Source organism: Mirounga leonina, unplaced genomic scaffold, assembly GCF_011800145.1.
Source record: "Mirounga leonina isolate KUSES-001 unplaced genomic scaffold, KU_Mleo_1.0 Mir_166, whole genome shotgun sequence".
Taxonomy (NCBI): domain Eukaryota; kingdom Metazoa; phylum Chordata; class Mammalia; order Carnivora; family Phocidae; genus Mirounga; species Mirounga leonina.
Genome location: NW_023270418.1, coordinates 35,355,951 through 35,383,252, shown reverse-complemented (window position 1 = coordinate 35,383,252; position 27,302 = coordinate 35,355,951). Strand labels below are relative to the sequence as shown.

Below are 27,302 nucleotides of genomic sequence, written 5' to 3'. Positions count from 1 at the left end.
CTTGTCTAGGTCTGGTCTGCCCCCTGCCCGAGGTCGGCAGGCGGCCGAGGGGCTCACCTGCCCCGCAGGACTCACGGGACGTCCCCGACCCCGCTCACTGTGGCTTTAGGCCACACGGACGGAGGATGAGGGCAGCATTGCTTCTTCTTTGACCCTCTGCTGCAGAAAACGGGGGGGGGGGGAGCAGGGAGGGAGGGGGGCACTGCCTGGGGGAGAGGGTGGTGGTGAGGCCCACAAAACACACAGACACACACTCAGGTGTCTGCCGGTCCAGGTGTGAAAATGGAGCTGATTTGTAGAAATGAATGTTCTACTTGATTGTATCTTAGTCAAAGAACCCAGAAGGCTGTAAAGCCTGACCTTGATTTTACAACTGGAAGAGGCGTCTTCCTTTTGGCCACACCCCTGTGGGCGGGCAGGGGTGGCAGCCTGCTGGGGGCAGCGGGGCGCGTCTCCCCTGTGTGTTCCCTCTTCATCCCCGATGCGCTGGGTGTGGTGCAGGATCCGTCCCGGGTGGGCTCAGCGGGGTCCCGGGGGCACCCCAGGAGGGGTGAGGCGCCCCTGGTGTTGCCCCGGGCTGTCCCGTAAGTGGGACGCAGCAGGGCTCTGCTGAGCAGCAGCTATTTTGGGGATTATTGTCTCTCATCATTGTCCACAGACGGCACCATGAATCATGACTGGAAGAATTAAAACGTTCGGCACCAGGACGCAGTTGCTAAGGGATTTTGGGGAGCGTGTTCAGCACCCTAATGTGCTGGCAGGTCTCGGAACGGCTGCCACTCACAGCTGAGACTAGAGGCCCAGCGGCCGTGGGTGTCTCCAAGGGACCACGTTCTGTGCTTAAAAGAAGACATCAGTATTTTGATCTGTAATATCAAGACCAAGGACAAACTTGTCATGCAGGCAGGCGATACCCAGAAATCATCCGAAGGCTGATCACAAGCCTGTAGCCGAGCGCGGTCAGCTTAACCCTCAAGGGGCATTGCTGAGATCGGGGGAGGGGGGGACACAGAAGCTGAAATGCAGCCTTGCAGTGAAGAGAGGGCATTTCCAGAGTGAACCTGGCTATTACCTAGAAGGTTCCTCGGGGTCACAGTCAGAGGCTTTGAACGATGTAATCGTCTTGCTCTTTGTATGCTCGGCATCTCATACATGCCTACAAGATACATCGGTTTCTTTGAAGGGCCTCTCTGTGCCAGCTTGGAGTTCTCAGTCTTCCTCTGAGCCCTTCTCTTGAGGGCTCCCAGACCAGCAGGTACGTGGGGGCTGGTGTTCCCCTGGTCCCCGGGCTTGGGGAGCGCCCTGCCCTCAGAGCCCGAGAGCTGCTCATCCTCCAGGTGAGCAGGGAGAGAGTCAGGGGGAACCGCGTCTGAGCCGAAGGCAGGGAGTCTGGTTCCTGTGGCTCCCAGCAAGCCCCCCGGGGCTGCTGTCGGAACTGGGCACCTGTGCCTCCTCAGGGTCCTAGAAAAGGGGGCTGCAGAGCATGTGTGGTCACTCCCTCGGAGGCCTGACGGCCCCCAGCATAAATCCTCCACGGCCAGGGTTTCCCCCCCGGTGGCTGCACCAGGGTAAATACGCGGAATCAAAGAGTGGATTAATTTAAGAGCGATAAACATCCACGTATCTGCTCTAATGGACAGATCCTGACGATAGCTGTTCTCCCTGATGAAGTGTGGTAAGCCTTCCCTGAGCAATTAGGGGACCGCAGTTACACGGAGCCGTGTTTGCAGAAGGGAAGTGAAAGGAACCGCTCTGTTGGAACATAGATGCTGCTGATGGGCCAGGGTCCCGCGTGCATCAGATTCCCCTTTCCCGGGACCAGAGCGTTCTGCAGCCTGTTCTATTCGGCATGACATCTGGGGCAGGTTTTAGAGCCGGCATCTAAGGACAGAATCCTCTCTTTCGGCCCCCAGGCCCCAAAGGGGGAGCTCTGAGCCCTTGACTTAGAGTTTTAGTGGTTTAGAATTATTTACCAGGATCTTAAAAACTCGTTTAGGAAAACGGGCCCCTCTTGGTGCCAAGGTCTACTAGCTCATTCCAGAGAGCTGAAGTCACTCTCCCTGGGTTTTTCCTAAGAAAGGAAATGTCTTCGGGATTTTTTTCTTTTTATTCCTCAAGGTATTAAAATGCAATTTTATGTTATTTCACCGTGTTGAATTTAATTCACGTACCTCCCCTACATTTTCGCAGCTAGAACCCGATGGGTATTCAGTGTGTTCCCCGAGTGGTCAGTGTTCCCACAATAGGATCTGTGATTTAATGTGTATGAAGGAAAAAGAAGGAAGAACAATCTCTTTATATAATAAGTTTCTTCCACGGCACTGGGATTAATTACAAGCTGGATGTCTTTTTTCTTCTAAAGGACACGACCTAGCCTGAATTTATTTATAAGCACACCAGGAGGTTGGTTCCAGGACAGGAGGGGTGGAGGAGGAGGTGCAGGCGTTTTCTCTTTTCCTTTTCCTCCCAGAGAGAAGCAGGGACAGTGAGTGGCATCAGAACCGGGGCTCAGGTGTCTGTGGGTCTGTGGCTCATCCCCGACACTGGGAGGTGACACTGGGCAGCAGGGAGCCCCGTGGGACCGGGTCTGCAGGGGAGCTTTGCTTTTTGACAAGACAGCTCTGGTCTGTCGCTCAGAAATCGTTCCCCAGTGTGACACTGGGCAGCAATTTTAACGACATTGTGTATTTGGTTTTTCACAGAAGCTCATTAAAAAAAATTCTGTAGAAACACCAAACTGGCTCCCGGTTTTATGACCCCTCATGAGCATCCTTTTCATGTACATCATCCAGTTTACTAAGTTGTCTTCACTCGCTGAATACAGCGAGGTGTTGTGGGTGTGGAAAGGTAAGCCGGGAGCTGCTGGAGTGCCTTCCTAGCCCGATGGCCACCACCGCCATTCTCGCTCTGCTTCTTTTGGGGTAAGACGTGGCGCTTCCGGGTAAATGCTGTCTCCTCGTGGCCCTGCGGAAGCGGCCGCTGTTAGTCCATCAGCGGCGACTCCAGCAACACGGTGTTTTCGGTTCTTGGTCCGTGTCTTGCAATCTTTATTCTTTCAGACTCTTGGGAAAATGGAGAGTTGATGGTATTTTACAGAGAGCAATGTAAGGTGAAAAAAAGTGAGTGTGTTTAGGGGCAAATGTAACTTAAAACTGCCCATTTTGGGGTGCCCAGGTGGCTCAGTCAGTCAGGCATGTGCCTTCGGCTCAGGTCATGATCCCAGAGTCCCGGGATCGAGCCCCGCATCGGGCTCCCTGCTCAGTGGGGACCTTGCTTCTCCCTCTCCTCCCCACTCGTGCTCTCTTTCTCTCTCAAATAAATAAATAGAATCTTTTTTTAAAAAATGCCCATTTTGGGGTACCTGGGTGGCTCAGTTGGTTAAGTGTCCACCTCTTGATTTTGGCTCAGGTCATGATCTCAGGGTCATGAGATTGAGCCCCACGTCGGGCTCTGCACAGTGGAGAGTCTGCTTGAGATTCTCTCTCCCTCTACCCCTCCCCCTGCTTCTTTCTCTCTAAAATAAAAAAAATAAATAAAATCTTTAAAAAACCTGCCCATTTCACACACACCCCTGAATTAAGAAGATGGGTGTAGACTGCACACTCATCAGCCAGTGAACTTCTAGTCGATGCATGTCACCGTACATACTGTCACCTAGGCAAAAACGGTCTAACAACTGGGAGGGCAGGAGAGGCACTTGGACAGGGGATGAGAGGCTATCTGGGGATGAGTGCTGGTCTGGTCGTGCCATGACGTGTGGGAGAAGGTCCTTCTTTTCTTTGGATGCTGCGATACTCAGACAGGAAAGCAGGTGCATGCCCGCATACCACCCCAAGGAGCACGAAAACAACCGTGCGATCAAGGTGGGCATCCTGTTGCTTTTCGTTGCTCTGTTCTTTCAGTTTTGGGGGTACACTTGAGAATGTTCATAACAAAATCTTGGGGGTGGGAAATAAAGGCTTTGTGTAAGGATAAGCCTCAGAAAGCAATTTCTGCTCCTGCGTTTCCATCGCTGACAATTATGTCTACGTGGCCCCCCGGCCCCCACCTCCTGAGCTCGGTAGACCATTTTGGCGGGAGAGGTTCACAGGCCGTCGGGAATGTCTGGGTGTTTGCTGGAAGAAGCACGCGTCCGTGAGGAAGGTGATGACATTCTCTCTGCTCAAGGTCTCCTGGGTTGAACTGTGTCCCCCAAATTCCTGTGTTGAAGCTCTGACCCCCAGCACCTCAGGATGTGGCTGTATCTGGAGCTGGGGTCTTCAAAGAGGTGATTAAGGAAAAATGGGGTCACTGGGGTGGCCCTGATCCCATGTGACCGGGGTCCTTGTAAGAAGAGGGGAGCAGGACACAGACATGCACAGAGGGACAGCCCCGTGAGGACCCAGGTAGAGCACGGCCGTCCACTCACAAGGAGAGAGGCCTTGAGAGGACCCTGCCCTGCTGACTTCCAGCCTCTGGGACCCGGAGACCTTACGCTTACACAGTTTAAGCTGCCCCATCTGTAGTATTTGCTGTGGAGACCTGAGCTGGCTTCTACACGAGTGTGTGGTGGTCTCTGTTGTCCCTTCCTTCTTCGGTCACTGTCCTGCAGAAAATGGTGCTGGATTTCTGCTTCCAAATCACATCTCATTATTAATGTCTCTCACACAGCCCTTTGCAAGTGAGGGGTCTGTGCCTGCACCAAGGTGCTAGAGATCTCCTGTGGTCAGAGCCCCGGCAGGCCACGTGCACAGCACCTGGCCGCAAGCCCCCAGGCTTGAAGGTCTAACGTTTGAGGTCTGCCTGTACGTAAGGTAGAAATCCAGCGTCTTTGAGCTCTTACCGCCCGCCTCCTCGTCTGGGAGGCAGGAATTACGTTCCAGCACGAGTGTGAGCTCCAGCACGAGGCTCATTGTTATCATAGCACCGTGGAAGGCAGCCTAGGAGCGTCCATAATCCCTGCGACTGAGTCTCTGCCCTGGGCGCCCGGGACTGAGAGGCATGTACAGACGTCTCCCTGTCCCCCCAGTGCTCATGCCTCTCCAACTGATGGTCCCAACACGAGCTGCTCTCTCGAAGGTTGTTTCTCTGCAAACATCGAAAACCCCTTTGCTCTTTATCAAGATTTCCGGGAGCAAATAGTGTCCTTCAAAGCTGGTGCTATTTCAGAGAGAAATTTGCATTTTATTAGCAAATCCGTCTGGGAGGGGATGATGCATTTGGTCGATGTGAAATAATCACCTCCCATTCTTTTGTGTGCAATGCTAAACTTTTATGCTTCTCTCAGATGTTTTTTAAGGCTTTTTTTTCTGGCTTGACTACCATAAATATTTTATACAGCAGAGGGCTGGGTAATGCTGTGCAGAAGTCTTCTGCATAAGAGGGGGTGGCAGGGTCATGGCCCCCCCACGGAGCCGGGAGGATGTTCACCGGTCTGGAGTTTCCATGCACAGCTAGGGCTCCACAATTCAGATGAAGGTAGACCAGCTGGATCGTCGTCTGACTTTGCCTACTGATTGGATCACAAACTTGTAGATATTGAAGATGTTTTTCTCCTTACCTACGCACTCCCTCAGCGCCGTCCACAGGATTCAGTGTCTCCCTTGCGACAAGGGAGTAATTCAGGTGTCAGATCTCAGCTCCCGGGGGCGCCGGGGGTGGTTTGGGGGGTAACTCACAGACATCGGTGCCCTGTTTTGAAACAGTCTGAGCCATGGCAGAGGGGGCATCATGCAGCACCAGGAGAACGGAGAGCCCAGGGGACACAGGGCCAGGGGAGACCGGATGGAGGAAAACTCACCCCCACAGGCAAAGTGAGCTGGTTGGCCCTCACTGAAACTCTCTGCGGATCTATTTTACCCTTCCTATATCAGGCAGCCCTTTGAAAGAGCTTCCTGGAAGACCCCAGCATCGTGTGCACAATACCCTCTATGGGCTCAAGCCATCCACCCGCCCACCCATGTACCCACCCATCCAGCCAGCCAGCCAGCCCCACTGGCACCTGCCAGCCTTCCTGCATCCTTGGGACCCCAGTGGCCTGGTCACCATGGCAGAGGCCCCTGGGGGCACCGGACAGTGGGTGTGATGGGCTCTCCTCCCCACGGTGGTCTCAGCACCAGCCTCTCAGGAGGGCCTCCTCAGCAGGGACAGAGGTCCCCATCTCAGACGTTGCCGCTGACGCCAGCAGGGACAGACATGCTGCCTGGGGGCCTTGGCCTCCCTGCCTTTCCTTTGAGACACAGAGAAGTCAAGTCCCCGATGCCTTGTGTCCCACAACTCTTGGCTAAAGTCTGTAGAAGGCCGTGACTCCTTCCCAACAGCGGGCGTGGAGCTGAGGGCCAGGGTGACTCAGAGCGGAGGGGACCGGTCTGGTGTGAATGACCGTTGTGCTCCAGAGGTGGCTGTCTGCTGCCCGCAGTCATGGGCCATGGCCCACAATGGGCCGCCCGCCAGCGGGACTCCTCCCCTGGACGTGGGCCTCCCAGCTCCAGGGCTTTCTCTTCCTCACCCCTGCAGGAGCCCCAGCTCCAGACTTCCCCCTCCGCCATGTCCATCCTGCCTGTCGTGCGGAGAGACCGGGACGTTCTACCCATCACCCGTCGTCCACCGAACTCCCTGCAGCCCCTGCCAGGGCACCTTCTCCCGGTGCCCCCACCAGCACCCTCTGCGTGTTCTCAAGTGAGGACAGAAGCAGGATGATGGCTTAAGAAAGGAGGGGTCAGGACGAGCCTCTGGTCTGTCCAGATCCAAACACCTGCTGCAGGTTGGACGCCTGCATCTCATGAGGGTGGTGCGCAGACGGCTGGTCCTGGTCTGTGCTGTTGAGTTGTTCTTCAGGCCGGGGGCGGGGCAGATGGGGAGGGCAGGTGCAGGGAGGGAGGGGTGGGAGCAAGTGCAGGGAGGGAGGAGGGGCAGGGTAGGGGCTTGTGAGCCAGGAAGGCCATGGTTCTCCTGTCTTCACCCCCTCCCCTCCGACTGCGAGGTAGTGTCCATCCTTCAGGAGAGTGCATTTGTGTTCCCAGAACACTGTCACTGCGAACATCCTGTGGTCCCCAGCCAATGCAGCCTGTCCAGTGTGGCTGGTCGTACGCCCTTGGGGACAGTGTGTCCTCTCGTCTTCCTTGTGCTGCGATTTCCTGCTAACGTGCGTGACCTCTGTGATTCCATTACAACTTAACTTTCTTTCCAAATGCCATCATCAGTGAAAACTATTTATAGATACATGCTTTGCCATGATAATTAGGTAGATTCTGGGCTGGAATGGCGTGAGTTAATGTCTTGGCTGCAGCACCGGCTACCTTTGTAATGTCAGGCAAGTTGCTTAACCTCTCCGTGCCTCAGTGTTCTCACACGTCAGGCAGAGATAAGGGTGTCCACTTCATAGAGTTGTTAGGGTCCGCGGGGGTCTGTCCTTATAAAGCCCTTGGAGCAAACTGTGTCCATTTAAGTGCTTGATATCTCTGTATTAGGCTTTTATTATTAATAGTGGTGTGTATACCTGTAAGCAAGGAAAACAGACGCCAATATTCTACCTTATTTATGCAGCCACAGGCTTGCCGGATGGCACGGAGACGCTGCCGTCAGACCCGGTCCCCTCTGCGTCCTCCCGTAGAGCATTTACTGGGACTCCATGATGTGCCGAGCCTGGGGTGGACAGCAGGCATGTCTCCATGGAGCAGGAGAGCAGGTGGCCCCTTCCTGCAGGAGAGGACTGTCCTGGCCCTGACATCATCCAGGAGAGACAGTCGGGCAGTTAACATGAAGGGAGGTCTGGATTGTTCTCACTTGCATTGTGGGCCCAGATATTTTGGCCGGAACGTGGGGCACGTGGCTTCGCAGCTACACGGTTAACTCAGTTTACAGCTCTTAAAGTGCTTTTTGGGGGAGAATAGACTTGGACTTGCTGGTTTCTGGTCCTTTCGGGAGTTATTTTCAGCAGCGGTCCCGGGTGTGCCGCACGGACGTGGGTGTGCACTTGTGTGCATCTGATTGTGCGTGGAGGGCCTTTGCCATGAGCCATGTGCTGCTTACAGTCAGTAATAATCAGCAACTGTTTTAGGGCTTACCATGTGCCAGGCCCTGCTGTAACCCTATTCATGCATGTCTCATCAAATCCTCATACCCAACCCACTTCACAGATGACAAAACTGAGGCCCATGGATTAACTGTCATGCCCAAGGTCACCCAGTATAGGTCTGGCAGCCTGGGGCCAGAGCCCTTCACCTCTAAGCACCTGTCTGCCAGTCTCACATCGGGCACGGGGCTGGGGCCGGTCTGGACGAATAGGGGAGGTGGGGGACAGGTTTTCCCCGAGGGAGGGGGCACCTTGGGCGGCCGATTCTCTGATTGAAAGTCCCTGCACACAGCTTCTCCCTCAACACCTCCCTGCCTCCCATCACCCCCGGCAGAAGGGAGCTCTGGGGACTGGTGGTACCGGGAGGCGAGTGGCCAGAGAGGGGTGTGTATGCCGGGGCTGCCCTGCTAACCCGGAGGGTGCTCCCTGCTCCTGTGGGTGTTGTCTGAGGCCTCCCCACCCTGCCCCCGTCATCCCGGCAGCCCTGTGCCTCAGGGGGAGATGGCTCTTCCAAAGCTCAGGCATCTCTGCAAAACCCACTGGCCTGTTCAGGTGCATCATCATGTTCCATGGTTGACCTTCTGTCCTGCTGGTCCACACAGGTGCATTTTGCCTTTTTTGTTTAATCATGGTAAGATACACAAGCCGGAAGTTTTGCTATCTTAAGCTGTTCAGTGGCATTCGGTGCATTGCTCTGAAATCATCACTACCATCCACCTCTAGAACTCTTTCCGTCTTGCAGAACTGAGGCTCTGTCCCCAGGGAACACTAGCCTCCGTCCCCTCCCCCAGCCCTGGCGCCCACCGTCCTGCTCTCGGTCTTTATGAATCTAGGGACCTCACATGAGGGAGGTCCTACAGGATCTGTTCGGTTACATCTGGCCTGTTTCGTGGAGCATCCTGTCCTCCAGGTCCGTCCCTGTGGTAGCAGGTGTCAGAATTCCCTTCCTTTTTAGGGCTGGATCATATCCACTGTATGATAGCATTTTGCTCATCCGTTCATCTGTCGATGGGCGCTGGGGTGGTTCCACCTTTGTGAGGAACGCGGCCATGAACATGGGTGTGTAGATAGCTCTCTGGTCCCTGCTGTCTTCATCGGCTCTGGCTGTCAGAACGAAATCCCACAGACCAGGTGGCTGAAACAATTTATTTCTCGCAGTTCTGGAGGCTGGAATTCCAAGGTCAGGGTGCCGGCATGGCTGGGGTCTGGTGAGCGTCCTCCCATACTTGGGGGGGGTGCAGAGAAAGCGTCTCTGGTATCCTCCTCTTATGGGGAAACAAGCCCTGTGACAGGGGCCCCACCCTCATGACCTCACCTGACGCTGACCACCTCCCCAAAGACCCCACCTCCAAATACTATTCCCTTGGGGGTTAGGTTTCAACATAGGAATTTGGAGGGGAGGGGAGGACACATTTCGTGTGCAAGACTCCCCACCCCTGGGCCTCCAAATCCATGTCCTTCTTGCATGTAAAATATATTGATTTCACCTAACAGCCCAAAGAGTCTTAACCTCCTTCCAGCCCCATCTCAGGTATGGGTGAGACTCAAGGTATGGTTCATCCTCCGGCAAAGTACATCTCCAGCTGCAAACCTGTGACCCAGCGGTGTGCTCCCCGTGTGTAGCAGCGAGACCAGCATGTGGGAGACACTCCTGTTCCAGAGGAGAAAATGAGCAAGAAGAAAGGGTGTCGGGTCCCCAGCAGCCCGGAACCCAGCAGCCAGCTCCGTGAGGCCCGGTGCTCTGGCCCACAGGCCCGCAGGGGCAGGGGCCTCCCCCCAGCGCTGCACGGTGGTCCCACCCCCACGGCTTCTGGTGAGACCCAGGCAGGGGCCTGATGGTGTCTCGATCCCCCTTTGGGGTGGTTTCTCCCCCTTGAAGGATGGTGCATGTTTGCAGCCCAGGAACCCATCCCGTCCAACCACCAGGTCCCCCAGCCTTCCTTCTTTCAGCCCGGCTCTGCGCCCTCGGTTCCCACCGTGGTCTCTGCTCCTATCATCCCGCATTCTCTTTGTCCGGCCTCACCGCTCCCGTGGTCTTCTCTTGCTTCATTTTTTGCAACGTGGATGGGCTGAGGTTGTCCCCTAGTCTTCGGGTTCTGGTTCCGTTGTGTTTAACCATTCCTCCTTCACTTTACCCAGTTGATCTCTCCTCACTTCTTGCTCCAAGCAGCCGGAGGTCATGGCCTGCTCCTCCACGCTGCGTAGACATCTCCTCAGCTAAATTTCCAATTCATCGCTCCCACGTTCTGCCTTCCGCAAATCCCTAGGACACAGACGCAAGTTGGCCGAGCCGTTTGTGACTTTCCTCGAGACTCTGTGTGTGAGCCCCTCAGAATGGCCTTGACCGTCCGTGCCCCTCAGACCGCTCCCAGCTTCTGCCCAGCACTCCCCAAGCGGCTCCCACATCAGTGGCACCTCAGCCCAGCAGCCAGATCCTCACTCACGGGATCCCCAGGGAAATGGAGCCCGTAGGATGCACGCATGCACACGTGTGGACACACAGAAAACATGCACACGCACACCCGCATCAAGGGTTATTACCAGGGTGGCTGAGGAGTCCGGGCGTGAGACCGTAACAAGCCAGAGGCCCCGGGCAGCAGGGCCGTAAGTCTCGGCCGGAGAGCCAGCAGGCTCAACCTCAGGAACAGTTAGCACTTTAGTCTGCATCTGAAGGTCGGAAGGCCCCTATGTGCTGGTCCAGCCGGCTGGCAGGCGTCGTCCCTCCCAGGCAGCTTGTTTGTGGCCCTTCGACTGATTGGATGAGGCCCACCCAAGCTGCTTGACCGAGTCCGCTGATTCATCCAGAAACACCGTCACAGGCTCAGTCACGGCGACACCTAAAGCTTAAGCATCATACCCGCGTTCAGGCCCTTTGGGTCTAGAGCCGGAAGTGGGGCTGCTGGACCAAACGGGAACTCTGTCCTACCCCCAAGGCACTCCAAACCATTTCCCACCACGGCTGCGCACGGCCCGCCGTGTTCCCCACCCTCTGTCCCTGCCCCGCGTCCGGGGCCCACGCGCGGAAGCCTGGGTCCCGGGTGGGCGGTCGCTGGAGGAGCATCATCTACTTGGTGGTTCCAGCCCTGCTTCTGTCTCTGCAGACGGGGTCTGCCTCTGGAATGGTCTTTGCCTTCCGCCTTCTGCCCGCGCCCCCTGGCTGGTGTACACAGGGGCGGCCACGGCGGCTTCCTTGGAGGGCAGGGAGCTGTAGGAGGCAGTGCCCAGGAGAGGAAACCAGCATCACCCCCGAGGGCAGGGCTCTGGGGCCCATGGTGTCTGCGGCATTGGGCACGACGCTCCCGGGCAGCAGGCCTGATGGCTGGAGCCGCATCTATTCAAGCAGCTTCTTGGGAGGAGCTGGCTCCCGAGACTGTGGGGGCTGGCAAGTCTGAAATCTGGAGGGCTGGCCAGAGACTCGGGAGTCGATGCTGCAGGCTTGAGGCAGGATTTCTTCTCCCAGAAATCGGGTTTTGCTAATAAGGCCTCCCCCGCCCGCATTATCACGAAAGCTGTCGGACGGTAGATGTGTGTGTCTGCAGGCTGGCACCCGAGCGCCTGGCTCCCCCGGGGGTGTAGACCATGGCCTCCTGTCTGGGGTGCCGGGAGCCCTGCCCGCGTGGGTCCTGGCTCAGGTCTTGCCGGGGGCCCCCTGCCTGGCCTTTCTGCTTGAGCCCGCAAATCTGTAGGGCCGGAGTTGGGACCATTTCCTGTAGGTGTTGGTTCTGGTGTTCTACACACACGCAGGCTGGAATTTCTCCTGCCACACTGAAATCTGATGAAGAGCTTCGGGTACTTTTTGGAGGAGTCCCTTCCCCCTGCTTCTGGAGAGCGGCTTGCATCTAATCTGAAGGATGGGGCTCCCGGGAGTGCCTGGCGGGAGCACGGGACACGGGGCTGGGGGGCTGTGCCGTGGTCCTCGCGGGGGCTTTTGGGCGGAGGCAAGCTCTTCTGTGGGTTCTCGTGGAACGAGAGCCTCATCTGGTGACACGGCCAGGGGCTTTGAGGGGGGCAAGCGTGGCGTTTGACTCTGAGGTCTGGGGCCCAATGGATGCCAGGGCTGCCATTTTATCAGTCGTGACTGATCCCACCCTTTGTGGCAACAGGGATGGGCCTAGAGGGCATCGAGCTAAGCGGAGTAAGTCACACAGGGAGACAAACTGTCTAATCACTGAGGCGTGGAATCTAAAAGCCCCACCCATAGGAAAAGAGGTCAGGCTTGTGGTTCCCAGGGGCGGGGGGCGGGGGGCAGGTGGTCAAGAGGCACCATCGTCCAGTTGGAAGGTGAACCATTCATGGAGCTGTGGTGTTCAGCCCGGTGCCTGGAGCGGATGGTGCCATACGGTGCGCTGGAAGGTTGCCAAGCGAGTAGATCTCAAAAGCTCTCATCACGGGGAAAGAAGTTTTTGTCACTCTGCGCGGTGACAGATGTTGACTGACCTCATGGTGACCTTCCCGCCATCTACGTACGTCGAGTCCTTACGTCACGCCCCTTAAACCCACACAGTGCTGTGTGTCAGTTATATCTGAATGAAACTGGAGAGAAAGGAACATCTTTTGCTTTAAGACCGGGGGACTGTGACGGTGCGTTTGTGGGGCGAGGCCGTCGGTGGTGGGGACGCGTGCCAAGGGCCAGGCTCTGCCCCTGACTGGTTAACGCGATGTCCATTCTTGCAGGTGGCGATCATCGCGGGCAACTTCGAGCTGGCGGAATACATCAAGAACCACAAGGAGACCGATGTCGGTGAGTAGGCTCGGGGAGGAAGGGCTCCGCCTTGTAGGGAGACGCTCCCCGCCTTCTCTAATCCTCACGAGGCTGGCTCGGAGTCCGCGTTGAGCAAAACCTAACCCAACGTGTGGTCCTGGCCGCTTTTCCATCTTCGTTCTCACGTACCCGTCCCTCCCGGCATGCGGCCCACGTAGGTCACTGCCGTGCCCCTGGTGAGTCAGACGAATTTGTGGCTAGCTTATTATTTGTGGGTTTGTTGGAAGATTCTGCCCTGTGCACACTCCCATGTAAGCTAAGAGATAGTAGCTAAACGAGGCGCAGCAGAGACTCAGTGGCCCCCTCCGACCCCCGTCTCTGAGCCCGTTCCTCTGCCCCATGGTGCTCATGACCGTTCCCCTTTCTAGTACCCCTTGTGCCAACCAGGAGGACTGTGTCTGGGGCTCCTCCTCTGCCCTGTCGCCCTGCCGGTGGCTGGGCTCAGTCCTGCATCTTGGAAGAGCCCGCTGGCCTGTTTCCGCCGGCCCCGGGCTTGCAGAGGACCTGCAGCGGCGAGCAGTCCCAGTGGACCAGCAGTGGTGAGCTTTCGGACACGGCGCCAGTCCGTGGATGGGGTGGCACCCGGATGGCATCTGTGTCTCCTACTGCCTGTGGCCCTCACCCCGTGTTTGCTGCTGGGGGCGAGGGCAGCCACGTGTCAGGCTGTCGAGTCTTTATCGTGTTCAGTGTGTGGCCGGTTCCCGCCCTGAGTCTGAGACTTGCACGAGGGTGCGGAGCCAGATGCTTTGCTTGCGTCATCCAGCGTCCCGAGCGGAGCATCTGGGCCCCCCGAAGGCCCGCCCGATGCCGGCACGAGTCCCTCCCGAGAACCAGGGCAAACCACTGCATTGCTCTGAGACCCGGGCCTCCACCTGGGCCGCACCAGCACCTCCGTGAGCGCACCGTAAAGATTGCTGACGTCATGTCTGCCACACCATGTAGGGAAGGGGCTGGGCCTGCGCGGTGCCCGCAGCTCCCTTCCCGCCATGTCCCCAACACGAGAGAGCAGCGCGGGGGGACGGGCTTGGCTTGAGGTCTGAGAGTATCGGCTGCTGGGCACTCGGCCCGGGAGGGGCAGGGGGCGTGGGCAGGGCTTTCTGGTGGCCCTGCCGGCCTCCTGAGCTGAGCGGTCTGTGGTGGTAGCAAGCCCGGGGCTGCCCTCCTCACTGTTCTGAGCATGGGCCTTGATGGGGCCGCATGGCAGAAAGGATGATGGGAGGTGGCCCGAGAGACCCCGGGGACTCTGCCTGTCCCGCCGCCAGTATGAGGACCAGTCACTTCACTGTCCTCACGAGCTGCCAAGTCCCTTGAAATGCCAAGTTGATTTTAAAACAAAGAGTAGGGAGATTCCTGACTGTCTCCTCCAGCTGGAGATAGAATGAGCTTTCCTGTATGGGATGCAGACAGCTCTGGACCAACTGAGGGTTTTTTTTTTTCCGATTATGAACAGAGTACCCGTTGGTCTGGAGAATATGTTTTAGTCACTACTCACCATTCGGACCCGTGACTTGTTTAAACTCCGAAGGGCAGCCCCTCCTGAGTCGCAGGGACACTGGCCGCAGGCTCGTGCAGCTTCTGTATCTCATGGTGCTGGGACTGAGGTCTGTGCCTTCGCAAGACCACCGGGGGCCCCCTGAAGATGCAGGGCCAGCTTTTACAGTCAACTCAGGCAGGAGTCAGCGCCTCTCAGTACCTGTCTTGCGGGCTTTTCCGCTGTGTATCCTGCAGGGACGGATGGTAAGGAAATCTGTGCTTCCTGCAGGGTCCCTTCAGCACCTCCAGGGAGGGAAAAAAGAGGCCTCTCCTTTCCTCTGTGAAAGGAGTTTCCTGACGAAGGGTCTGAGTTTCCTGACGAAGGGTCTGACCGATCGAGCAAACTAGCACCAGAGCACACGAAGCCTGTGGGTCCTTTGTGTGCATAGATGTCCCTCAGTGCACTGATTCCCAGAAGCCGTCCATCGCTTGTAAAACCCCCATTCAGCCCTGTGTTCGCTGACCCTCTGGGGCCACCCTCGCTCCTGGAGGGGAGCAGATGCCGTGTGTTGTGGGGAATCTGGGAAGGACAGTACCCCGTGGTGTGCAGAAGGGTGGATCCTGGCAAGAGGGAGGATCCCTTGCAGGAGGGCGGATGCCGTGTGTGGTGGGGTCTAGGAGGGGCAGCATCCTGCGCTGTGCAGAAGGGCCATGCCTGGGAAGGCTTGCAGCTCAGGGTGTGCAAGCTGCTCCCCCCGCCATTCAGGAGGCATCCCGTTTTAGATGGAGCTCCTGCAGGCCCCTGTCCTCACCCGCGGTCCAGAACAAGCATCCACCTGGGGAACTGATGGTTTCCTCCCCACGTCCTGACTCCTCCTTGACGTCCACATTCCACTCTGACAACTCACTCTGCCCACCAGCAGCACTCCTGAGCCCCAAGATCATGGGGAGAGCTTGCAGACCAAGGATGCCACCTGCTAGCGGCTCTCAGGGGCAAGGGACCCAGAGCAGGAGGGACGAGGACATGCGGGGTGCAGGGTCCCCTCCACAAGGTCGCCCCTGGGGGAGGCCTGGCTCTGAGACCTGAGAGGTGCCCCAGTGCCTTCCTGTCTGGGGAAGTCCTGCGTCCTGAGGAAAGCCGTCTGCTTCTTGCTGCAGGAGGGGACATCCTTTTCCCTCTGCGGTTTCACACGCTCTGCCGTGCTGGAACCTCCTGAGAACGGCCCTGGGGTACCTGAACCAGCCAGTACCCGAGAAGCCAGCCCTGTCACCCCCGGTCACTTCTTTCCACGGTGACTCTTCATTGAGCACCTTCTCCTCTGCAGGCCCTATGCCAATTTGGGGATTGAGAGACCTTGGTCCGTCGGAGGACTGGTCCACTAGGAGGTGTGGACCACCGGGGCTAATGCCCTCCTTGCTGCCCTGCCCCAGGTTCTGGAGCAAAAGTCCCCTGTAGACCCTGTGGCCCCTTCCAGAGCGGGACAGGCTACCAGGCACATGACTTCAAAAGAGTAGACTTTTTCCTGCACTTTCCCTCTTGGATTGTTGTATCTGCTTGTTTCCCCATGTCCTGGTCGCGTGCCACCCTGGCCGTTTCTTCATCCCCCACGTGTCCGCCAGTGCATCTTCTGGGCTCCTGGCAGTCGATCCCAAGACAGAGCTTGGGACCACCCCATTCCTGTTCTTGGCTTGGGTCGTCAGCCAAAACCTCCGGGTTCCCCGGCGCCCAGCAGCACATGCCCAGCTTTGTAGAGCACAGATGCCCAGAGCCGCCCCGCAGGGAGCCTGACTCGGGGGCCTGGGGTGGCCTCTGCAGGCACCATCTCATGTCCCTCCAGCTTGCTGAGGCTGGGCATCTGAGCACCGCCCCACCTCTGCTTCCCAAGGCCCCTCATCCCCGGCGGGCTGGTTCAGGATGTGAGGACAGGCCACGTGCTAGTGTCCTGGGGCCACCGTCAGGAGATGCTCCAAGCTGGGCGGCACATAACAAGCGAGATGTATTCCGCTGCCACTCTGGAGGCCAGACGTGCAGAGTCGAGCTGTTGGCAGGGCTGGTCCGTCCTTGCCTCCCGCCAGTTCTGGTGGTAGCCCGGGCTTGTCAGTGTGTCTCCTGTCCCTGGCGTGGCTGCACGTGGCCTGCTCCGCATCTGTGTCTCAAAGCCCCTCTCCTTTCTCTGACAGGGCACAAGGCTACCCTACCCTCAAGGGCCTACCCTAAGTCCAGGATGTTCTCGTCTTGAGAGTCTCAGGTTGATCCAGGGATTAGGGCGCAGGCGTGTCTTTGGGGCACGTCAGCCACCATCGAGGGCAGTCACGTGGCCGCATGACTGTCTCTTGGAGGCTGTCCCCTCTGCAGAGCCAGGCGGCGTCGGCCTTCCCCGCAGTGCCGGCACGTAGTAGGGCCTCAGTAAATGCCTGTTGAGTGAGTAGCCCCTCACTGCTTGTGTCCCCATTCCAAGCTCCTCTCCTCCCTGTCTCTTCTTGAAATAAAAACCCGCTTTCCTGGCTCCTGGTCACGGGTGTTGGGGAGCAGAGCGCGTGTTATGGGCACATGGGCTCCTGGGTCGGACGTGCTTGCCAGAGTGTTGTGATGTGTGCTCCCTCCCACGCGTGGTCAGAGTCCAGGGGCAGAGCTCACGGGGCACGGGGAGGGGAGACGTGGGCAGCGGGTTGCATGGGCCTCTCGGCCCTCCCACCAAGTGGTTCTGGAGCCACGCTAGACTGAGGGTCTCTAATGTGCTGTTGGTCAGGCTCTGTGGCCACGTGGCTCTCCAGTGCCAGCTTCGGTGGCTCAGCTCCCCGACCCCCATCCTCGGGACCTGCGAGGGTGCCGTCACAGTCTGTCCCTATCAAGGCCACTCCTCTGTCTGCTCCCGGACTCTGGGGTGGCAGGTGTCCCATGCTGAGGGCTTCAGCGTGTCCCCACGTGCCCTTCGTCTTTTCCTGTCCACCTCCAGAATCGTGGCGGGGTTGCTGGAGAGGACGGGACGGGGCTGTGTTTCTACTTTATGATCTGCATTAAATATTGACTTGTAAGCTACCCCGAGGCGCCAGAGAAACATTGGAAGACAGGGATGTGTGTCCTAGACCTGAGGCTGGTGGCCCTTGCCTCTGGGTCCGGACCAGCCCACGATGCTCACCCACAGAGTTTGTCGATCACACACTCCGTGGGGCTGGGACACTGTTTTAGAGCACCAGCCTCACGGGTCAGGACCCCGGACGGACGGGATGAGGGTAAGCCTCCCCTTTGTCTGCATCGCGTTGGGCTGCATTTCTGAATGTAAACATGGTGGAAGGATCCCCAAATTCCAAGCTGAGGGTGGGGACGTGGGGTCGACTTTGATGTTTCAGAGCGAGCAAACTGCGGCACAAAACATTTTCCTGACTTGCCTAATCGGCGATGCCTTCCTCAAAAAGCCCCTTTAAACCATCAAATAGCCACCCCCCCTTCCCCCCGACTCAGCGCGACAGATCCTTTGTTTTCCGGACACCACCAAGAAACCAGGGCACTTAGGACGCTCCGATGTGGCTTTTGGGGAAGACAGGAAACAGGTTGAAAAGCAGTGAGGTGATCAGCAGGCGCTCTGAGGTCTGTAGCATCCGGAAATGGGTCCGGAATGCCGTGTCGATGCAGGTCTATCCCTTTAAAGGGGGGATTGCATCTTGTCGTGAAATGTTTTGCTCACAACCCAGCTAGCGTGCATGCTATCGACTGATGCTGTGGCTCTTTTTTTTTTTTTTCTTTCTGAACTCCCTTCCTCGTTTAAAAAATTAAACGCGACCTCCATTTGGTTATTTTATTTGCCGACTTGGAGAAAGTGATGGTTTAAAAGCCACCGCAAGCACCAAAGTTAATCCCTGCTTGCCGCCCTGCAGGGTTGAGCCGTGGCTGAGCACACGAGCCCACCGGGTCTTCCAGGCTTTGCCAATGGGGCGTTTGCGATGGCTTCTGTAGGACGGCGGTCCCCGTAGCAAGGCTGCCGGGGAGCTGGGGAGCTTGTGTCCGAAACGGTCGTGCAAACATTAAGCATGTTGCAAGCTGAGAAGCTTTGCACTGGGATAACCTATTTTTCCCAGTGTTTGTGATTTTTGTGTTTTGCCCGGCTTTGCGGGGAGATGCTCTGTCAGATGCGCTGAATGGCATGGGTTGTTCTTCTTCAGCTGAACAAGGTTTGTTTTCATACATCTTGTCCTTCCGCAGCTATGGAGAGAGAAGCGAGGGGTTTTGTTTTTCAAGAGGAAGCACATTGAGCTGGTGTGTGAGTCCGGGTGTCTGGTTAGCCGACTCAGGACGACTTGGTTACTGTTGCTAGGTTTCGAGACCGCGTGCTTGTGTAATTGCGCTTCCGATATGTAAAGATGATGGGCAGGGGGGTGGTGTTTTCAAACAGATTTCTGAATGTAATATTTGTGGGGGGGGGGGCAGTGTCATGAGACAGGATGTAAAACCCACGCTGATCTTTTATTAAAAAAAAAATAATAATAACCTGTTTGGCAGATCACACCTGCTGTGAAATAAACCAGATCTGATTTGAAAGAAGCATTGTGACTGTAAGATATGCCACTTACCGTGAATGAGACATAGGGGACCCTGTGTGTTTGGCAGTGGGGCCAGCAGGTCCTGGGGAAAACCCCAAATTTGAAGCTCTTTCTTCAGATCAGATCGGTTGGGGTCGGCCGTGCCGAGTCTCCCTTTTACGGGCTGCCGGAAGGAGCCTTCTCAGGGAAAGCCAGGCTGGTGTGTTAGCTAGAACTGGGTGGCGATCCCACAGCTGCTGTCCGGATCCCCAGAGCAAGTTGCGGAGGGAGGGAGACATGATGCAGCCTAAGCGGATGTGAGCAACCCATTGCCGTCACCCACCACATTGACTCTGTTCCTGTGTCTCCGGCCTCCGTGGGGCCGAGGGAGCCACGCAGCGTGTGCAGTCCGGACTCCCTCCCTGCACCGGAGCTGTGGGCTGCGTCCGTCCTGCTCCCGGCAGATCTCCTTCCCTCTTTCCCTGCCTGCCGGCCGAGCGCTTGCTGCCGCGGTACTCTCCCCTCCCCCACCCCGCTTCCGTGTGCCTGTCTGGTTAGAAGTGTTATCCCCAGATCCCGACACAGAGCGCACGGGCCGGGACACGCGCAAAGGGACACCCTGTTTGGGACAGCCACGAGTTGCACGTGGTTTCTGTTGGGATGGGGTTTTTCCGTGGCCGACTTCTGGCACCGCTGTCCAGCGAGGTGGACGTGGGAATCCACTGAGGTCTCTGGTCTGTCCCAAATGCTGTGTTCTCCCTACACCCAGGGACACTTGTCTTTGTCTTGGAGAGGTGCCGCAGTGGTGGGAAGCCTTGACCTCCCGTGGCCTGCACGTTTCCACGCGTGCTGTCTTCACTGCCTGTGGTCCACCCTGGGGCTCACCTGCACCTGCCCCCCAGCAGCCTCTTGGCTGTCTCAGGCCTGCGGCGGGCCTCGGAATGGTGCCGTGGACAGGTGTGGCTGCTGGAAACTGTCCCATGAGGTGCGCAGCAAACCCTCCCACCTGCCCATGTGTCTGCTCCTTCCTGTCCTCTGGGTTGACTCTTCCCAAACCTGAGCCTCTTCTGGTTCTTTACCTCCCATCCTGGGGCAGTTTGGGCCCCTAGGGAAGAGCCCTACCCCAGTCCATCCCCAGCAGCAGGGTGGGAGCCCCAGACCCTGAACCACAGAGGTGCTGAAAAAGCCCGACCACGTCAGGCCCCCAGCCCCTTCGATAACAAGTAGCATGTAGCCTCACGTGGCGTTTGTAATGCGCTCTAACACGGTCATGCCATTTGTAGAAATGGGCCTAATGCCCCCGCCATCCTGCGAAGGAGTGCGAGGCAGAGTGGAAGGGATGGCACTGTGGCCTGTGCTCCCGCGAGCGGGCATCCTGCCTGGGGGACCCGCTGTGCCCCGCTCGGTCCCATCACATCCTGGAGCCCTGCGGGTAGCGGGGGCATGAAGGGTGCTCCTCCGACGGTGGCCGGGTTTTCTGAGCTGGGGATGCCTCTGGGTGAAGTTCTGGAGAAACGCCAAGCGTGCTTTCTCTCGTTTGTGACGCGGCTGCGCTCCCACAAAGCCCAGCAAGTCTGAAAACCACACCCAAGTATTCGTGCGTGTGGGTCCCTCCGAGGATCTAAGGCGCCCCGATGAGCAGGCCTTGTGTCTGCAGGAATGTCTGGCGGACCAAATGAGCCCCCAGCGGCCCCCGTGAGGACACCCACCCTGCGGGAACTGGGCCTGTGCCTGGCCAAAGGTGGGAGGCTCCTCTCCCGACCCTGAGCATCTGCTGCTGGGCTCCTCCCACGCACCCCCGTTTTCACTGGGCGCTAAATGATGGCTCGGGCCCGAGGGTTGTTTCCGATTGCTTGCCTCTGACCCTGTGCACCTCTGATTCCCACTGGGGCCCTCTGCCCGTGGTGAGGACCACCGTGGTCTGGTGGTGCATGAAGACAGGCGTGGACCCCCTTCCAGAGGTGTGCTGTATGGGAGGTGTGCCCCTTCTGCTGTGGGCTGGGGTGCCAGTCCCCACTGGCCTGTATGTGCCCTGCTCCTCCCACCGGGGCCCCTGGTCCTCCCTCCGACCTTGCCCACGTTGCTCAGGCACATGCCTCAGCCCGGGTCCAGGCTGGTTCTGGTTTCTTCCACCTGCAGCCGTGCCTCGGGTGTGGACCCCAGGGGGAGGTGAGCTGTGCCCCGGGGCCCCTAGCTTTGCCTCGGGTGTGGACCCCAGGGGGAGGTGAGCTGTGCCCCGGGGCCCCTAGCTTTGCTGCTCCGTCCTGCTTCCCGCAGCCCTGCTGGGCCTCCTCCCTCCTTTCCCCGCTCTCTTGGCCTCTGGGTCCTGGGTTCGGCTTTTTGCCACACTGTGCCATTCTCCTCCCGTGAGACCATGCTGCTGAGGGAGGCCCCAGGCAAGACTGCTGGGGTCGGTGGGGACAGGACTCTGTGTCCTAGGTGCCCTGCTGATGGAGAAGGTCTGTGCCTGTGGGAGGGAGGGGATTGGGCTGAAGTCCACGTGAGGGGACACTAAATCCCAGTGGACTGTAGAGTCTGGATGGCTTCCTGGAGGACGAGGTAACAGGTGACAAAAACAGCTAATGCAGTTTCTGGGCCCACTGATGCCCGGATTGCACTCCGTGCCTGTTAAGGGATCACAGAGACAGCCCTGTGGGAAGGTGGCACTGCCCCCAGCCCACAGATGAGGAGAACGAGGTTTCCGGAGCCCTGGAACGGGTCCCACGTGGGGGCGGAGGGCAGTTAACAAGGAGCTGGGGTTTGGACCAAGGCCCCTGGCTCCAGAGCGACCCTTTCTGTGTATGATGCTGTCCTTAACTCTTGGGCATCTCCTAGCCCCGTCCAGTGCCCGGGTCCTCCCGAGGCCTCAGACAAGCCTGCCCCCCAGCACGCCTCCCCTCGTCCCTGCTGGAGTGGGGTTCTCCAGACATTTGCAGTTCCGCCTCGTGGGGGTCGAGCAGGCAGCTCCCTCCCGTGCTCCCCGACACTGGGCCATCGGGCACCCAGCCCAGAGGAGGCCCTCCCACGGGTGAGCCGCCACTGCTGCCTTGGGCAGGGCCCTGGGGATGCCTGTCCTCCCCTCTGCCCCAATGCCCTTGGCTGACTCTACGAGCAGGTTCTGGGTTCTGCCCACCTAGCCCAAACCCACCTCCGCCCGACCAGCCCAGTCGCCCCAGCCCCGTTCTGCATCCTGTCGATGCTCCGTGGCCGGCTCCCGTGGGAGTCTGTGGCAGTGCTGCCAGGACCTTCCAAGGAGGGCAGCCCTGGGCTGCTGCCATGGTGGTCTTTCTCTCTGAGCCATTTTGTCCAGGAAAACCAGTGTCCCTGGGCTCCAAGAGGGGCAGTCGTCTGTCGCTGGTAGGATGTGGAACAGGAGGGCTCCCCCGCTCCCCTCCACGGGCATGCCCGTCCCCTGGGCTTCCCACCTCTGCCCACGGAAGCTCCCCTGCTCCCCTGCACACTGGAGCTCGCCTTCCCCCCTCCCCATCCTCCTGCATGCCCCTGGCCTGTCCCTGAGCTCCCGTCCTCGGTATGTCCCTCTGGGGGTGGGGGTTCCGGTTTGAGGTTTTCAAACTTCTGCTTCTCAATGAGGAATTGAGTGCACTTTGACAAAGGACCCTGTGTAGCCGAAGGAGCCCTGGAGTTCCGGAACTCCGCTCCCCCTTCACCTCCCCGCTCTGCAGAGAGCGCCTGGTGGAGTCTCCTGAAGAGAGGACAGTCGGCTCCTTGGACATTAGCCACTGTCGTAAGACGTGCCCCCACCCCCAGCCTTCTTGGTGAAAGCTATAGAATCCGAAGGTATTTTCGGAAGTAATTGTCTTCTGGAGGTGACAGTTGGTGACCCCAGGGAAACCCAGACCCAGTGTGGAGTCCAGCATTGCCTCTCGGACCGGCCGGAAACCCAGGCCGCCCCTGTGGATTCTGCGCCAGGAAACGTGCTGCTCGGCCAGATGCCTGTCATCAAGTCCCCACACTGGCTGGGTGGGAAGTCGGTGGATTGGAGGGGCAGGGGCTCTTACAAGGCTGCTCTTCCTACCTCGTGGGGACAACCTAACCCAGAGCAGAACGGCCCCCTGCTTGCCCAGGCACATGCCCCCAGGCCCCGCTGAGACCGTGTCCACTTCCGGGTAACAGGTGGGGAGCCCTGAGAAGTCCTCTGGTTCCCAAGGGACCCCCACTTACCTGTCCAGCCTTCTCTTTTCCCAGCCCTTCCGTGCAGGTCAGACCGCTGCTGTCCCACCTGCTTACTGGTCCTGTGTTCAAGTTGCCCCCCTGCCCCGAGCACCTTTGCCCCATCTCCCCACCTTTCCTTAAAGAGCCTTGCAATTCTTCCGCTGGTTTTCCTTAACCCCCCAGCCCCAAGGTGCCCGAGTCATCCCCTGGCCCTAGGACCCATTTGCTGGATGTTCCTTTTCTCAATCAGAGTAGTGGCTCATTTTACAGAAATTGGGGTGCACCGTTTATCCCCTGGGCTGGATGGGGGGCTCCAGACACCAGGCTCTGGGTCCTCCCTGTCCCCGGCACCTGGCGCTCCCAGCTCTGGGACCTTAGGTTTTGCTGGAGGGCTGCACGGTGAGTACCTACTAATGGAGGATGGAGCAGATGCAATGCTCTGCGGTGGGCGGCAGCGTCACAAACATCTGGCTACCCCCAGAGGCCAGAAGCATCCTTTACCTTCCCAGCGACAGTGCTGGGATGCATTTGGGCCCTGCTGTGACCCCTCAGCTATGACCTTCTGCGGTGGCGTCTCCGACTCACCGGGCCTGGAGCCCCTGCAGGACCCCACACGAGGCCTGGATTAGGCCGGTCCCTCCCCTGCCGTCCTGCCGAGGACCCCATTAGCTCTCAGGGAGCCTGGCCCTTAGGCAAGGGCACTCACCCCAGGAATTTCTGGTCTTCCTTGTGTAGAGCCACGGTAGCAAGCAGCATCTGGAAATAATCGTAGCAATCTTAATTTTCATTAACATGCAAAGGCAGCTGGGTAGTAGAACCTCAAAAAAAAGCATTTGACCAAGTGCCAGAAGGACCTGCGTCCCCATCTTCCGTGTGATCTTGGGCCAGCCTAGCGTCTCCCCTGGTCTCAGCAGCCCCTACAGACGTGACCATGGCTGCATTTAGGGTTTTGGTTTGATGAGGGCTGAGCCCCGAGAGAAGTAAGCATTCCCTCCTGAAGGTCTCCGTGGGGCTTGAGTATCTGAGCCTCATAACTGAGCTGAGCACTTGGAAGACTTCGCGGGTGGAGCTCAGTTGAATGCAGGAAAGGTTTCTATTCTGGTTTCCAATAAGCATAAGTGGAAAGACTTTTCAGAGGGTTTTTCAGAGAAAGAATTCATACACGTGTGCACCCAAGTGCTGCTGATTTTAGCCAAGCCAGAAGGGACACATCGAGGAGCTAATGAGGCAGCAGCAGGTGACAGAAATGAGGCAGAAGAAGACAAAACATCTCATCTGGGCTCACGGGGCGATGAGGCTCAGGTCCTCCCCAACTGGGTCCAGGCATGAAACATAGACACCGATAGACACTCCTGTCCCCGAGGCCATCGGCTGACCCGCGAGGCCACCAGGAAGGGGGCATCTCCAGGATGGGGAGGTCCATCAGGGTCTCCTGAGGCAGAGCTGGGAAGGCAAAGCAGGGCAAAGCTCGTGACCCGGAGGGGCAGCATCCCACCAGAGCTGGGACAAGGAGCCCGGACCCTCCCCTTCACAGCGGGGCCACGTGGTCGTCCTGCGGCCAGTGGGAGGGAACAGAAGGGCAGGTGACAAAGGCTGGTCGACGGTTGCTATAGGAATTCGGCTCGGGAATCTCGGCAGCTTACCCAAGGTCACACCCCGCTCGCTGGTGTGAGGTCGGGGTTCGGGCACAGGGGTCCTGCCTCTGCCTCTCGTCCCTCACGTCCTCTGCTTTCTCTCACAGCCGTCCAGCTGATGGAAGACAGATTTGGTGGGGATGTGCTCCATGAGGGGAAGCACTTTAAGAACAGCACGTTTTGCTCCTTTTGTTAGGAATTGTCAGTATTCTTTTTGGTGCACATTACAGAAATTAAAATATCGCTGAGGAAGAGACAAGATCCTGTGGCCGGGGGCAGACCTACAGTATTCGGTCGTTTCTCATGGGGGCCAGGCTGGTTAGGGTCTCACCGGGTTCTGAGCTGCTCACCTGGCTGGACGGCTTGCTGACAGACAACCTTCCCTCTTGCACCAAGAGCTGGCGTGAGGGGTTCTGAGTCCTTCTGGAATTCTCCAAGGCCTGGGTGGTGAGGGCCTTTGTCAGGGTCTAGATGTGCCAAGCTAAGAGGCAGTCAGGATGTGGGGGGTGGCTACCAGGACGGGATGGTTCGCTGGATTGTCTCAGAACGTTACCGCTGTCGCTCAGACCTGGGCACGGCTGTGGCTGGAAACAGGGTGATGGGTGAACCGCCCAGCAGAGCCTGGTGCAGGGTGGGCATCCCGTAGACGGTGAGCAAGACATACAGGTGTATATGTGCCTCGTTCTGCCAAAAGCAGGCTTTGTGTTGAAGCCTCGCCCCCCCGCCCCCTCCCCAGACCATGCGTCTCTCTGGTTGCTGGCCGACCTGTGTTGCTGAGGGCACGCTGGCTCAGGCTGCTGGTGCTGGGAAGAAACCCAGTTCTGTCTTCTGGTGTCGCCATGTAGCATCCTAATCCCGTGAGATACTGGCGAACAACAGCAAAGTTGCTCATGAACCGGCCGGGGCTGGGGAAAATCGAGAGTGTCTCTGCATTGGGTTCTCTCCTTTACAGAAAGTGAGGAGGCTGGTTTAGGTGGATGCTGGAGGCACTGCCCTCCGTCGGGTTCTCAGCGGTGACGCTGGAGAGGATAGATGCCCCAGGCGGTTCTGGCGGCGTGTCTCGTGCCCTAGCCCCGGACGCTGACAGCGTCTTCCACCTGCCCTGAGCCGCTAGCTGGAGGGCTAGGGACCCTGTCCGCCTCTGGCCCGAACCCTGCATTTCCGCTTCCGTGGTTTGCTCCCATGAGAAGTGTCTCCAGCCATTGCGTCCTCCTGTCTCTGAGCAGATACTGTCCCTGGGAGCCTCGTGTCAGCTGTTGGAACGTGTTCCTCCTTCTGGTGCTCACCACTTTTGTCAGGGAACGGTAACGTGTTCAAGGCAAATTTTATCAGATTCATTTAAAAGTAAAGCTCGTGGCTTGGTGTCTCAGAATAGTGGCTGGCTGGTGGGATGCCGCCGTTGTCATGGCAACGGATCTTTGTTTGGGGAGCCACGGGCATTATCCTGTAAAGTGGATTGGTCCAAACTGCAGGTTTCACCTGACTTGGCGGGGGGGCTCCCCATTCAGGAAGACAGGAGGACCATGTGGACTAGAGGGCGGTCCCCATTTCTCTCCTTTCTGTAGGCGCCTGTGACTGCCTTCAACCTTTCCAATGGTTTGGGCTGATCGGGGGTGTATGGGATTGAGGCATATGTAGAGGGGATAAGCAGTGGAATTGTGCCCACCCTGCCCCGAGGAACGGGGTTCTTCAGGGTGTCATGGGCTCTCTTCTGTTTGATAAACTGGGAGATCCCAAGCTCTTTGCCAGCCTCAAGCGTGGCCCCAGATTTCAGCACCGGGCAAAGGAGCCCCGTGTCTATTAAGATAGCATGAGGTGAGAGTTGCTACCCATCAACCTTTAACTGGCCAAACTGGGAATGGAAGGGGTCATCCACAGGTGTTGGGGCTTGGAGGAGACTCACCAAAGAGTTGGTTTGAACGTGGCCCAGGGACAGGTCACCATTCCACGTGGCTCGTGGCCCCATGCACCGTGGTTGTGGTCAGTGGAGGGCATCTGCATGGGTAGGTGTCTCTCCTCTCTCCGTGTGGCCATGTGGCATGCGGTAGCCTGCGTGCCCTTCCAGGAAGGACCCTGGTCCCCTCCCCTCCTCCACATGGGGCCCCACCTTACAGCCTCTCCCGTGTCTTTCCTCATCACACACGTTTGTTCTTCCCTTCCGCTGTGTGCCTGTCCCTGCTGGAAACTGTCACTGCCCCCTTGCCCCCCTCCCCTGCCCACATTCGCGGAACACATCAGCCAACCTGACGGCCAGCAGACAGGTGCAGGATCCACACCCTTTATTCGAAAAAGGATTTCAAAAGCAAAAGCTTTTCCATAATTCATTGGCAGTCAGACGTGATCTGAACCGATTTGAATCTATTTATGGTCTTTATTTATCCTACTTAGTGTGATCATGCATGCATCCCCTGCAGGATCCCTCCTGGGACTGGTTACGGGACCCTGCCCGGGCCCACCAGCTGCCTCATGACACACGTTGCCCATGCCCTGTGTTCCCGGGACAAAGCCAGGCAACTTGAAAATACCAGAACAGCTCCGGCCCCATGGCTTTCCGAGATGGTGCTGGGGGTCTGCATTTGTGGAATGAACAAAAGGGTTCTTGATCTAAAAATAACCCCGGGTCTACCTCTGAAGTGTTGCAAAGGCTCCTTTCAAGGTGGTGTTGCCATGTAGGATGGGATGCAGCTTT

At 57.9% G+C, this 27,302-nt stretch overlaps 1 protein-coding gene across 1 annotated transcript in view; it reads left to right on the top strand.

The window, feature by feature from the left end:
* Positions 1-27,302, top strand: part of SHANK2 (SH3 and multiple ankyrin repeat domains 2) — a 480,608-nt gene that overhangs the window by 141,850 nt on the left and 311,456 nt on the right. Inside the window, exon 11 of the mRNA XM_035013495.1 lies at positions 12,728-12,794. Within this exon, the coding sequence (XP_034869386.1) occupies positions 12,728-12,794 (67 nt within the window). The remainder of the gene's footprint in view (positions 1-12,727; positions 12,795-27,302) is intronic.